The 12,959-nt window shown below is 42.8% G+C and overlaps 1 protein-coding gene across 1 annotated transcript in view; it reads right to left on the reverse strand.

The window, feature by feature from the left end:
• TAF2 (TATA-box binding protein associated factor 2) overlaps window positions 1-12,959 on the reverse strand; it is a 63,217-nt gene that overhangs the window by 9,370 nt on the left and 40,888 nt on the right. The window contains exons 21-25 of the mRNA XM_033155791.1: window positions 12,505-12,574; window positions 11,290-11,399; window positions 6,240-6,469; window positions 5,051-5,203; window positions 4,307-4,412 (exon numbers count right to left, since the gene is read on the reverse strand). Coding sequence (XP_033011682.1) covers window positions 4,307-4,412; window positions 5,051-5,203; window positions 6,240-6,469; window positions 11,290-11,399; window positions 12,505-12,574 — 669 coding nt within the window. The remainder of the gene's footprint in view (window positions 1-4,306; window positions 4,413-5,050; window positions 5,204-6,239; window positions 6,470-11,289; window positions 11,400-12,504; window positions 12,575-12,959) is intronic.

The following is a 12,959-nucleotide window of genomic DNA, read 5'->3' on the forward strand; positions in this document are numbered from 1 at the left end:
TACACACTGAATCGATTAAGAGATTGATTAAAAAACAGGCCGCAATGTTCAGTCATCTGGGCTGAGTCATCTGACCTCTTACTCAGTCCTTCCTCTTAAATTATACATCTCTCTCTCTCTCTCTCTTTGTGTGTATTCACACACCTTTTTGCAACTCAGGGCTGAACTCCCAAGAGAAACCATTTACACGCTAAGTGCAAGAATGGCTTTGTGAAGTATCAACAGCAGGTGAAGGGGGCTTATCTGGTCCCACTCCTGATCAACCCCAAAAGCTCCCTCTGGCCCAGCCCTATGAATCAGTTTGATGATAAGGTAAAGGTAAAGGGACCCCTGACCATTAGGTCCAGTTGTGTCTGACTGGGGTTGCGGCGCTCATCTCGCGTTACTGGCCGAGGGAGCCGGCGTACACCTTCCGGGTCATGTAGCCAGCATGACTAAGCCGCTTCTGGCGAACCAGAGCAGCGCACGGAAACACCGTTTACCTTCCCGCCAGAGTGGTACCTATTTATCTACTTGCACTGGTGTGCTTTCCAACTGCTAAGTTGGCAGGAGCAGGGACCGAGCAACGGGAGCTTACCCCGTCGCGGGGATTCGAACTGCCGACCTTCTGATTGGCAAGCCCTAGGCTCTGTGGTTTAACCCACAGCGCCACCCATGTCCCATGATGATAAGGTACACACACACAAAAACCCCACACTCTCAGAAAAACTGAGACAGAGGCAGCTCCCTCTGCTCTAATCGCAGCAGTGTGATGGGAAAGAGAGCTTTCACAGAACAATCTTCTACACGATCCGCAAGGTTTTGTGAGTCTGCTCATTCCCCAAAGATGCTAGAAACTCCCCAAAACACCCTCTACTGTCTTCCTTCAGTGAAGACTTGGTTAGAGAAGTACTCAAGAATCAGGAAGTTCTGCCCTCCTTGATTCCGTGTCCCCTCAGTACCTACTATCAGGAGACTGAGAACTGGAAGACAAAGGTTTCCAATAACTCCTGAACTGCTCTATAATATGGAAGAGGCAGAAAGCTCACCAGATATAGCTTTGCTGTTGCTTACAATTCTAGGACAAACCCCACTGAATCACAGCATTGCAGCTGGAGACCTGGGGAGAACCTGCGGGAGCTTTCTTTCTTTCTTTTAAAGGACAGTTTGCAAGGCAGAGCCCAAAAAGCCTTGGGGGGCTGGCAATGTTTCAGACATAAGACACTACAGCCAGCTGCCTCTGTATTCCTCTAGCGCTGAAGCAGTCAGTATAAGTGACATACAATCTTACGAACGCAGAAGCTTCAGCTCCGAATCTTCAAAAAACATTCTCAAATCCTAAACCTTTCTGGAAAGAGCAGCACACTGTTGCTTAAAAGAAGAAGTAGTAGTTAGAAGTGGGTAGAACGTGTTTCAGGGTCTATCAGTGGATCTGAGCAATTTGCAGGAGATAAGCAAGGACTCAAACGATCAGATTTTTTTAGCACCAGCATCAACAAAAAGCTTCACTCCCCCTTCTAAATTAGGCTGCTCAGATGAAGAAAGTTGGTTGGGGTGAATTAAACTGTATGTGGAGCTGTGTGTAGCAGGGCTGTGAGCTCAGTTCTGGTACTGAGAACAAATTCCTGGGCTATGCCTTAATTCTGCAAGCTTGTCCCTACCCCATTATCTTGCACATGGCTCCAGCTGGTGAGCTTTCGGGTTCATAAATAAAAAATAAGTAGATTCTGCAAGTCTGGAATATACTCTCGTCTTTAAAGTTTGAAGGAGAGTCAGAATAGGTTCGCTTTGACAGGTAAGAAGTTGCCTTGCAGTGCTCGGTGGTCATCCAGAGCACATGTGAATCCTAAAAATAGCTTCCTTGCCTGATGCAGATTTTATATGCATACTGGCCAGGACTCCACAGATACTGAACCGCACCCACTAACATCCCAGTAAATTTGACGCAGAACGATCCAGAGTGTGCAGCTGCTGATACAAGGGTCCCTTAAGAAACATCTGTTAACTTCCTGGCACCATTATCCAGAATTTCTTGTTTATAACTTTATACCCCCCATTAGGGTGTATAAGAATAGCACAAAACCAGTATTACGAAATCCTAGGGAAGAGCTATAAATATGGACTACATTCATAGGCTTGTTTCGTTGCTGGAAACCTCATTATATTATTATCCCACGGAGCAATAATTGCTGTTTTTAATTATATAATATTTAAATTAAAACTCCTATGATCGTATCGGCTCATGTTTATTGGATATTTGATTTAAAACCTTAGCACATGGTTCTATTATTATTTTCAGGGCTACCTAGTGGGTGCAATGCTATACCAAACGTAAAGGCGGGTGGGAACAGTAATGGCCAGTACTGCATGGTTGTTGTTGTGTGTTTTTTATTATTATAAAAAAGCACGTTTTCTGAATCTTCCAGATATAATCAGAATCTGTGTTGCAGCCCATTCTCTGAAATGAACTTCGGAACTCACCACCTCAAGATAGGAGTGTGGCCTGGATCACATGCCAAGTCTCACTTAGCACAGTGTGGACAGCGGGCCACTGGGATTAGCCACCAGAGACCAAATTTCAAATCCTCCCACCCAGCTACCAAAGAGCAAGTCACATTCCCAGCAAAACCAACCTCACAGGACCGTTTTGAGGATTGCTGAGTGGTATTAGAACCACTCAGAGTCCCATGGACTGCAAAAAGATCAAACTTATCCATCCTTAAAGAAATCAGCCCTGGGTGCTCACTGGAAGGGCAGATCCTGAAGTTGAGGCTCCAGTACTTTGGCCACCCCATGAGAAGACTCCCTGGAAAAGACCCTGATGTTGGGAAAGATGGAGGGCACAAGGAGAAGGGGACGACAGAGGATGAGATGGTTGGACAGTGTTCTCGAAGCGACTGACATGAGTTTGGCCAAACTGCGTGAGGCAGTGGAGGATAGGAGTGCCTGGCGTGCTCTGGTCCATGGGGTCACGAAGAGTCGGACACGACTGAACGACTGAACAACAACAACAAAATTAGAACATGCCCTCGGTTCTCTGGGATAAGCCAGGAAATAAACCCTGGTAACAGATTCAAAATACACCATGGGGCAAAGTGCACAGGCAACGTCACTTAAAAATAAAAAATGCATTGTTAGGCATGAAGAACCACCTTGAGCACATGCTGCCTGGACTCTTGCCACATCTTGTTGGGACCACTCTCACACTACAAGACAGCAACATCCCCATTTGTATCCACAAGCATAAGAACTGAACATGGAAACTGGCAATACAGCTCCACTAGTAAGGCTTCAAAAAGGACTACATGGGCTGCCCTGTTACACTACAGTTTAAATATCTGATCACTAACACCCTTTCACAAAACTCACAACTTTAAAACCCTGTCACTTATTTGACATTCCACTTTCAGGGAACAATCTGGGTATGTCTGGAAATCTCCCCTCAAGTTTTGGATTTTGGTTCTGATGCATCTCTTAAGAGCTTTTAAGATACTGACCCCATGCCCTCTCTGCAACCTTGAGATGATCGGAAGCTTCAAGTAAAAATCGCAGAGGCCGCACGTAGCTTGAAAGTTACAATGGTCCACTATGTTATAAGGGCCTGAGGGAAAGCCAGTCAATATGTGGCCACAAAGCATCAGAGATAAAGGAAGCTCTGTCGATGTAGGAAACTGTGTTTAAGACTTCCCAGAATGAAATGTGCTAAGTATTCTTAGCAAAATAAAACAATCATCATTATTATTATTATTTTAAAAAGAACCCAATGGAAACAGTACAAGAGTGTGCTAGAAAACTGGCTTAAGAACAGGAAAAACACTAGTCATAGCTGGAAACTTGTCAAATCTGGAAAGTCATAGGCATCCCAGAGGCCACTTTTGGGTCTTCGTGACAAAAACTCAATTCATTTGCAGATCGTTCAGGTGAGGTGAATAAGGTGACCTTTTGTCACTTGACAAATTAGGAAATGGAATTAACAAGATACTTGTATTAAAGACACGCTTTTGAATCCAAGCAGTGCTGGACATTTAACTTAGTTGTCAAAGCTCTGCTCCTTGCCACATGTTCTAACCTCCCAGAGAGTAGGAATATGAAGCTGGGTTGTATTAGATGAGTGGGCGATACTGGGAATGCAGCAATTTCAACCACATACAACCCATTCACACCTTCTGCATGAGATCAAATTCTCAGCTTGAATTTAACCAAGCTAGAAGACCGCATGAGCTATAGGGCAATGGGAGTGTTGAGAGCTATACCTAGGAGGAATATGGCGCTTATGAACTGCTTATGAACTGCATTATGAACTGCTTATGAACTGAGTTTAACTTACCTGGCGTTGATGGTCTTTCCAGCATATTCAAATGATGGTAGATGAACGCTTGGCTGTCATGAACCGTGTCCATATCAATCTCTTCTTCCTCCTGAGAGTTTGAGAACTGTGACAATGGGAAAACAAACAAAACTAAGAGAGTTAAGGAATGCTAAAGGATCTCTCTCTCTCTCTATATATATATATGTATCTCGCCTCTGAAGCATGAACAAGTTTTACTATAGAAAATTATTCAAAAGAAAATACACATGAAAACACCACCACTGTATATTAACAGGCAGATCCTACCCAGGTTTAGGCACCCCTAGTTAGGCAGAATAAAAACTGCAGCTTATGACAATTCTTAAGATGCGATTGCTAAAAATAACGTAACAGACAATGGGTAGCCAGGCGTGGGATACTCATTCACAACCAGTGGGTTCTGGTGGTTCCCCATCACTGTGATGCAGAGAGAACTGAGTTAGCATTCAGGCAGACCATTGCCAAATTGCCAGGATTTACTTTGTTGTTCTGTCCCTTTTGCAAAGCATGTTCCAAAGGTACAGGATTCCTCAGCCACAGGGGTGGGCTGGCAGTATAAGCAGGTGCTTAAGGGTGGAGCTGACTGGCTACTTCCGCCTTTCTCACCCTTGCAGGGAGAGTCCCATCATGCCATGGAAGACTTTCGGTCACTGTCTCTCCAAGACACTCATGGGCCCGAGGAAAGCACAGTGTAACCTCTCCAACTGCCTATAATTCACTCACTCTTATTTTGAGTTTGACTTTACTGTCTTCATTCTTCTCGAGTATCTGGCCTGGTTCTAGCGGGGACCCAAGAGGCGTGTCGGCCTTCCTCTTCAACCCCTGCTGATGAGGTAGGGGGATAACTGCTGCTTCCTTAGCAAGGTGGTCATCGTCCTAAAGAAGCAATTTTAAAAACCCGATTTAAAATCTCTACATCCAAAAAAGAAAAGAAAAAGATGTTATAATCACAGGAACATAAACAGCAATAATTACCGTATTTTTCTGTCTATGAGACGCTCCCTATTTTGGGGGGCTCAGATTTAAGAAAATGGGGGGGGGGAGAGATGGCCCAGAGTATAAGACGCCCCCTAATTTTTGACATTATTTTTTAGGGATAAAACCTAGTTGTATTCACGGAAAAAATATGGTATTCTTCTGGGAACACGAAAAACAAATAATATACAGTAGTATCCTTTGTCGTATCAGCAGCTGGTATCGTTCCTGAGAATACAGGAGTTCTCATGTCTTCTTATCAAATTCAGTGAAAAAGGATGCTTCCCTCCAGACCTGCCATGCAACCAATACGTTTTGAAACAATGATTTATATTTGTTACAGACCGAGGTTTGGGATATTAGATCCCAGCCTAAGCGAGCATAAGGGTAGGTGGGATTGGGTGGGAGGATATTTTTAGTGCTGCACTGTGACTTAAAAGTAGATAGGTTCAGGCTTGAATACCTTTGCATAATCCAACAAGTAGCATAGCCCTTTTTAAGAGGCGTATATTTCATTTGCTGTACATAAAAACGTCACCCTAAAAGGCTACAGCCTCACTCGTTTAGGATAACCTCCATCACTCATCTATGAGGCAAAATTCACCCCACAAGCAGACACCACTGAAATCTGTGTCGCTGGCTGAGGAACCCCCCCCCCCCAAATAATCTTACAGATTATAAGAGAAAAGGGCAAAATTTAACTCTGAGAAATATGATTGAGGAACTGTTTGTGGCTTCATGAATAAGTGGGGATGGGGAGGAGGCATATACTACTTCAAGACAAATATTCCCAGCAAGTGGAAGCAGATCAGATCTGCTGTACAAGGTCAAGGATAGAAGCATGAGACTAGGCTAGAGAGCAAGGCCTGAAAACTGCTTGTATTGTGTTAAACTCCACTACTGTGAGTGGCTGTGAAAGAATAAGGAAACTGCTTACAGTGCTTTGGAAGCCAACTATTTGACCCAGATTGTTTGGATTGTTAGGCGGTTCCGGACCACTTGCCCCCGCCTCAGGAATGATGGTAGGATTCAGCACAGCTTTCTTTTCTTTTAGGTTAAGGACCAGCCCAAGTTCTGGCAGCGGCAAGCAGGAAGGCCTGCTGAGGCCAAACAGCGTGAAGTACAGGTCGACAGCCCCACAGCGCAGCCTCCAGTCGTGGGATGTACCTATGGAGTAAGGAAAAAAGCAACCGTCTTCTCACACTGTCAGTCTCTGTGTCTTTTACTGCAAGCTGTAGGAAATGAAGCAATTCTTCCTGTACCTGCCTGCTGCTTTGCATCAACAGGAGCACAACCCCTAAGAGAGACCAATAGGAGATGCCTCATCACTCAGTAATAATAGCATGCATTCTGCTAGCAATTTTCAATCGCCACCACCACCATTTCAGCAAAGACAAATTAAGTGTATCGCCATGCCTTCCAGTGGACCAACCTGGGATTTAAGAACTAGGTCAACTCCCAAATAAAGGGAATTGCACAGAACAGGATGACATAAATCTATATACATGAGCCTACAACAAAATGCAGCGCTTGTTCCAGCACAGTTAGTATCAGGGGAGAAAAGCCTGCCCTGCTGGAGAAGGATAAGCTTAGAAATATTATTAGCAACAACCTACGCCTTGCCAAATTCTATCCTGAGCCAGCTGCTTGTGTTCCATAGTACAAATAGCCATTTATAATTCTGAAGTTGTTAAATCAAGCTGGACCAAGCAAGTTTCACCACCTGGCTATTCCACAACTATTCTACAGAAAATGCAGTGCATTAAGTCGACAGTACTGTATCTTTTCCCCCTCCTCAGCAGAGAAGGGTAATGTTTGCCCCGAAAAAAATCCCAAATCATCTTTGTGCAAGAGACAGGCTTTTCTAAAAACACCAGTAGCCGGCACTCATCTTAGGTCATTTGCCCTCCAGCCACCAAAAAAGGAAGATGATGGACTAGGTGGGCCTTTGTTCTGAACCAGTATGGCTCTTCCGAGTGCCTGAGGTTCAGCCTATCCAATGCCAAAGCCTTGTCCCAGATGTTCTCTAAGCTCCCCAAAACGTAAAAACGTATTGAATGTCACAAGCGTTAGTTAAAAAACAAAAACCCAATGCAAGGGAGTTTGCTGGACTGATACCTCTTTAAGTATTTGTAGGCCATAGAACGGAGTCTCTTTTATGTATAAGATCAGGCATAGGCAAACTCCGGCCCTCCAGATGTTTGGGACTACAATTCCCATCATCCCTAGCTAACAGGACCAGTGGTCAGGGATGATGGGAATTGTAGTCCCAAACATCTGGAGGGCCAGAGTTTGCCTATGCCTGTATAAGATTGTCAGTAACACGATAAGCACAATACAGTACTCTCATTGAAACAAAAAAGCCTAGTTTCTACTGCCTTCTCATTCCAAATACAGCATTGCCATTAGGCTTGATAAATGTTTTAGTTCCTGTACACAGATGACTTTAATGAAAAACAGTTTTAACAAGTCATAACTGAGTAGAAATCTGAATTATTATACTGGGAACTGAGGACCACACCTCTGGTTCACAACAGCTTATGCCAGGACAACAAATGTGTTAATCTTAAGGTGTCACAAGACAAAATGATGCTTTGCTTGTAGGCAGGCAGAGTTGCAGTGCACACCGTCTCTCTCGGCCTGCCAGGAAGTCCACCATCAACATCCAGCCACTGCCACTAAAGACTCACCACCGAGCCTCTTCTCCACTTCCTTGAGCCTCCAGTCCCAATTGCTCTGCACCAGCCTGAAATGCAGCTGTGCTACCAAAGGGAGCACAAACAGTGAGACTAGCAGCGAAGTCCTCAGCTGTCAGACAGCAAGGCAGGCAGCTGCGGTAGAACTGGGCTGCCCAAGTGCTGACTCTTTCCCTGAACCCAATTCCACTGTGAGCACAACAACTAAGCCACACAGTCGGGCCGGCTTGCCACACTATCCCCTATGCCACCTCAGGCTGCCCAGACCTACTACCTGGTCAGAACTGGTTTTTTCATCAGCATGGCAGACAGCCTGCATTTGAACATTCCCATTAGGGCTGGGAGATATCTGGTTTTCAACATAGCCATATATCACCGGCTAAACATCACGATATACTGATGTATCATGATGTCTGAAATAAGGATGGAGCTATGTAGAGACATTGACTGGCTTCAAGGTTTTTCATGAATTGTGTTTTTTGCCGGCGCATGCTCTTGTGATTCGTTGCCCCCCTGCATGGGGCAGGGGAGAGCTGAGCTGGCAGAGTTAACAGGGACTGCAGGAATCAAGGGACACACTGGGCTGGCTTCATGGCTTTTCCCACATTGTGATTTTTGCATAGCACACACACATACTTCATGATTCGTGATATATTGCCAGGTCAAAAATTATGAAACCGAAATAATGATATCGACTATAAACTGGTTTTGGAAAATATATTGATCTATCGCCCAGCCCTAATGTCCATAATGCCAAACAAAGGCAGTCATATTGACACACACACACACCCATTCGAGCTGTTTTAGAACAAATGGTTGTTGTTGTTGTTGTTTAAAAAAAGATATGTTAGGACATATGTTTGTTTTCTGTATCTTAACTGGCTTGTGTTTTTAAAGGGTAGTTAACACAGAATGACTATATAACCCCCAAACGGCCTATAAATAATTTCCAAAATGAAATAAACAAAATAAAATCTCCAGTTGGTAGCGGGTGCCTAATCAGTTTGCGAGCTTCAATGAAAACCACAAACAATGGTGCTGAGTCTTAAGTCACAGATAACTGGGCAAATGGAAGGTCGCACAATTTGCCAGTGAACAGCAGCTGCACCCCACAAGCTGATCTGTTTACTGCTTGAGTAGCTAAAATGGACAGATTTTGATCATCTGAAAGCACGTGACTCCAGTAAGTTTACAGAGTAGGCGATTTCCAGAAAGGAAAGAGATGTTAAGTAGCAAACAAAGCAAAAGGCACATGTCTCAAAGAAAACTTAGCAAATAGGAAAATTACAAGACAAGATTGCCATGGATACAACTGTCACGAGGTTCCACAGCATATGATACTCAGGGTTGCCTATGGAGATGCAGACCCCTTTGCCCTGATAAGACTTTTCAGAATAGCTGGGAAAACACAATGAAAGAAAAGCCCAGCTGTTCATTTCATCCAAACTTGAACAAGTCTTACAGGAGATAAGAAACTAGGGATTTCCCCCACCCCACCCCACCATTTTATTTCACAAATTATGTCATCACTCAATATACATTGGTTTCTACAGTACCTGGAAAATAACAAAATTTTACTAAAGGATTAAGTTGTTCATTTGTTCTATCTGAAGAAGTGTGCATGTCCACGAAAGCTTATACCCAGAACAAACTTAGTTGGTCTCTAAGGTGCTACTGGACCATTTTTTTATTTATTTTGACTGCGTCAGACCAACACAGCTACCTACCTGAATCTAGAAACTAGCACGGTTATCTTAACTTAAAAACTGATCAGTGAAGATCTCAACTGCTACTGAAACAAATATTAATTTTTTAAAGAATTCAAACTTAAGTATAGTGGAATATCATCTCTCATTTTTAAAAGGTTTGGAATTCTCTAGCTTTAGCTTTCTAGAGTCTGGCATTTCACTCTTTCTCTCCAAAAAGCAACAAAATCATTTTTTCTCCTTTATGGGCTTATAGGCACCAGCAAGTTTCAAATCATTAAACCTGAATGGGTGGGGGGGGGGGGTTTACCCTAACAAATATTCTTAGTGGCACTCTGAGATTTTGTAATTGCTCTTTAAAGAAAGTAAATTTTGATTTGCACAGAGATTTATGCTGTTAACACACACACACACACACACACACACACACACACACACACACACCAAATAGAGAAGGGAACATATCTCCTATTATGACTCCTTTTGTTACAACAAGGTCAATGAGTTAAAGACTAGCTTTGTACATTCAATTCTCTCGAGGGGGAGAAAAAAAGGGAACATGAACTCCCTGGTGGCTAGATGTAAACTGTTTACTTCCTGAGTATGACATCTGGTTAAATCTTTCCAAAAAATTAAGTAAGGCGGGTCCCATTCCCCCCCAGGTTGCTTCAGCCGCTAGTGCAGCTGAAAGCTTCCAGGCTCTAAAAATAATGATGCATAGAGAGCACACAGCCATTAATGTCCCCTAGAAGAATACAAATAAAAGTTGGTATGTAAGCACTATAAGCAACATGCCAGATTTTGAAGACAGTGCTGGATAAGGCTGATCTGCTAAACGAAAACAGATTAATGGCAATTGGATGTTGATTCTTGGGTAATTTCCCCCGCCCCCATGAAGGAATAAGCATTGGGTTGGGAACGTGTAGAACCTAAAGGAAAAGGAACACGAATATTCTGCTCATTGACTTTTCCCTGCATAGTTCACACAGATTTAAAGAACTAACGAGCGTAAGGTTTTTCCTGTATGGCCCAATTCAGATATAACTATGGCTCACAGTTTGTTATAAGCAGGAGCTTTGGTACTGAACATCAGCTACACAAGACAAACTAGCAACCAGGTACTAGGTAGGGCAGGTGGGTTTGGGGAGGCTGCTGTTAATGTATTCAGCGTTAGGGTTGATCTAGTCCTGACCAAAACGCAAGCCTGGACGTTAGGGAAATGCTCCAATAAAATGCAAAATGCAAAGACTTTCAAGTTGCATGCCTTAATCTGCAATCCAGTGCAATATGTCCTGAAGGCATGCAGGATACAGCAAACATGATCGAAACTATGTAGGTTTGGCGTTGGGGAGTGCCTGGATGGAAAACTGCTTGGGAATCACGTATGCTACCTTGAGAACTATGTAAGAAAGGCAGGCTATAAATGAAGAATAAATTAAATAACCCCGTCTCTAATCAGGGTGACTTATTTTCATGTAAGCATGCATAAAGCCAGGCTGATTTGTGTTATTATAATTTTTTTTTGAAATGAGTAGCAATAATAATAATTAATAAATAAATTGCAATAGTAATAATAATATTTAACCTGAATTCATTAGTTTCCAGAGCTGATCCACCAGCGCTTCATTGCACAAAGGAGATTCCATGTTCTTGGTAAATGGAGGGTTCTTTGTCAACATGTTCAATATCTTATGTCTAAAAAAAGGACAACAGTCAGCTCCTAATCCATATACAATCTGGCCTTCCAGTTATTAGGCTTTGCATCTTCGCCAATCCTTTTTTTTTTTTGGCTCCATAGTTTTACATCAGGATTACGAGGGTTGAACGTAAACTCAAAACATGCCCCCTAGTGCTTGCATCATCTCAGAAAATCAAGATCAATGACCTTACACAGGATTCTAAAAATGTATCAAAACAGCCATTTTTGTGAAAAGGCCTGGGGGCAGTAACAGTCAGTGGAAACAGCAGGAAAAGAAACCAAGAGGGGGAAACCTGAAAAAGAGGCTGCAGTGTTCAAAGTTGTCATTATCTAGGTCACCAGGGGTACTGACTTGTACTGGCAAAGTCTAACTTAAAGCAAACAGGCAAAAAGTTCAACTACAAATGTATCATTTATAATCTTTGTCCCTCAGCTACAAACAAGAAACCAATTTATATTTTCTTTGCTATCTAAACATAACGAAGCCCAGCTCTACTCTAGATACACTGAGTCCCAGTGTGGATTTTTTTTTTTAAAAGAAAGATGTAAAGAAAGATCCTCCATCTATGGCCAAGAATTGAAAAGTAGATGCAAGGCCTTCATAAAGAAGTATGAACGATTGCAAGGAAAAGCACAAGACCTTCCCCTTGACCTCTAAGGGCTTTGCCATGAACAGTTCTCATTTCTTAAGGAAGTGGGAGAGTGCTGCCCTCTTGCTTAATAGCCACAGATTACCCTCTGCTCCAGAATGCAACCAGTCTCTTGATTCAGGCAGAAACCAAGTACTGACATTTTGGTGGGAAGGATTGCCTGTAGCCACTGAGATGTTGTTCCACCACAACTCTCATCAGTGACACCCAGCACAGCCAATGCTCAGAGATGGTGCAACTCAACTGAAGCGTCATAACCGCCGCATATATTTCCATCATCTGAAGCTGAGGGTCAACTGTTACCCGAAAACCCCATGCGTGCTTCTCAGAAGAAAAGCAACATAGCAATAGGCGATTTTAAATCCTTCCCACCAGAATATACAGCACAAGATCGTTTGAAATCTATAACCTAAATGATACACCTTTCAAGCTGCCAGCGAGGAAGACTAACCTGACATAAGGCACAGGGTCGTTCTGGACCATATTGAGCAGCCACTGTAGTTCCTCGTAACTTCTGTCAACTATAAAGACAAAATGAATGTCTTTTAAAGTAAGATGCTGGACTGCACCAACTAGAAGTCAGAAGTTATTAGAGAAAAAAAATCAACAAAAAGTGGATACATAAAAATCTTTAAGAAATAGAATAGAATTGATGCATAATAATAATAATAATAATAATAATAATAATAATAATAATAATAATAAATAATTTTTTATTGTACCCCGCCCATCTGGCTGAGTTTCCCCAGCCACTCTGGGCAGCTCTAATGTGTCACTATTATAATTTTGGGAGAGTGGGTAGGATGGATGGACTCTACAAATCTTGCTCTTTGTGACACACGAATTCCCATTTTCTCTCAATTCTTCTCTCTTGTATTTGGATGCCGTTGCTTAAACTTTTGGAAT

The sequence above is a fragment of the Lacerta agilis genome, chromosome 7, assembly GCF_009819535.1.
Source record: "Lacerta agilis isolate rLacAgi1 chromosome 7, rLacAgi1.pri, whole genome shotgun sequence".
In the NCBI taxonomy this organism is placed as follows: Eukaryota; Metazoa; Chordata; class Lepidosauria; order Squamata; family Lacertidae; genus Lacerta; species Lacerta agilis.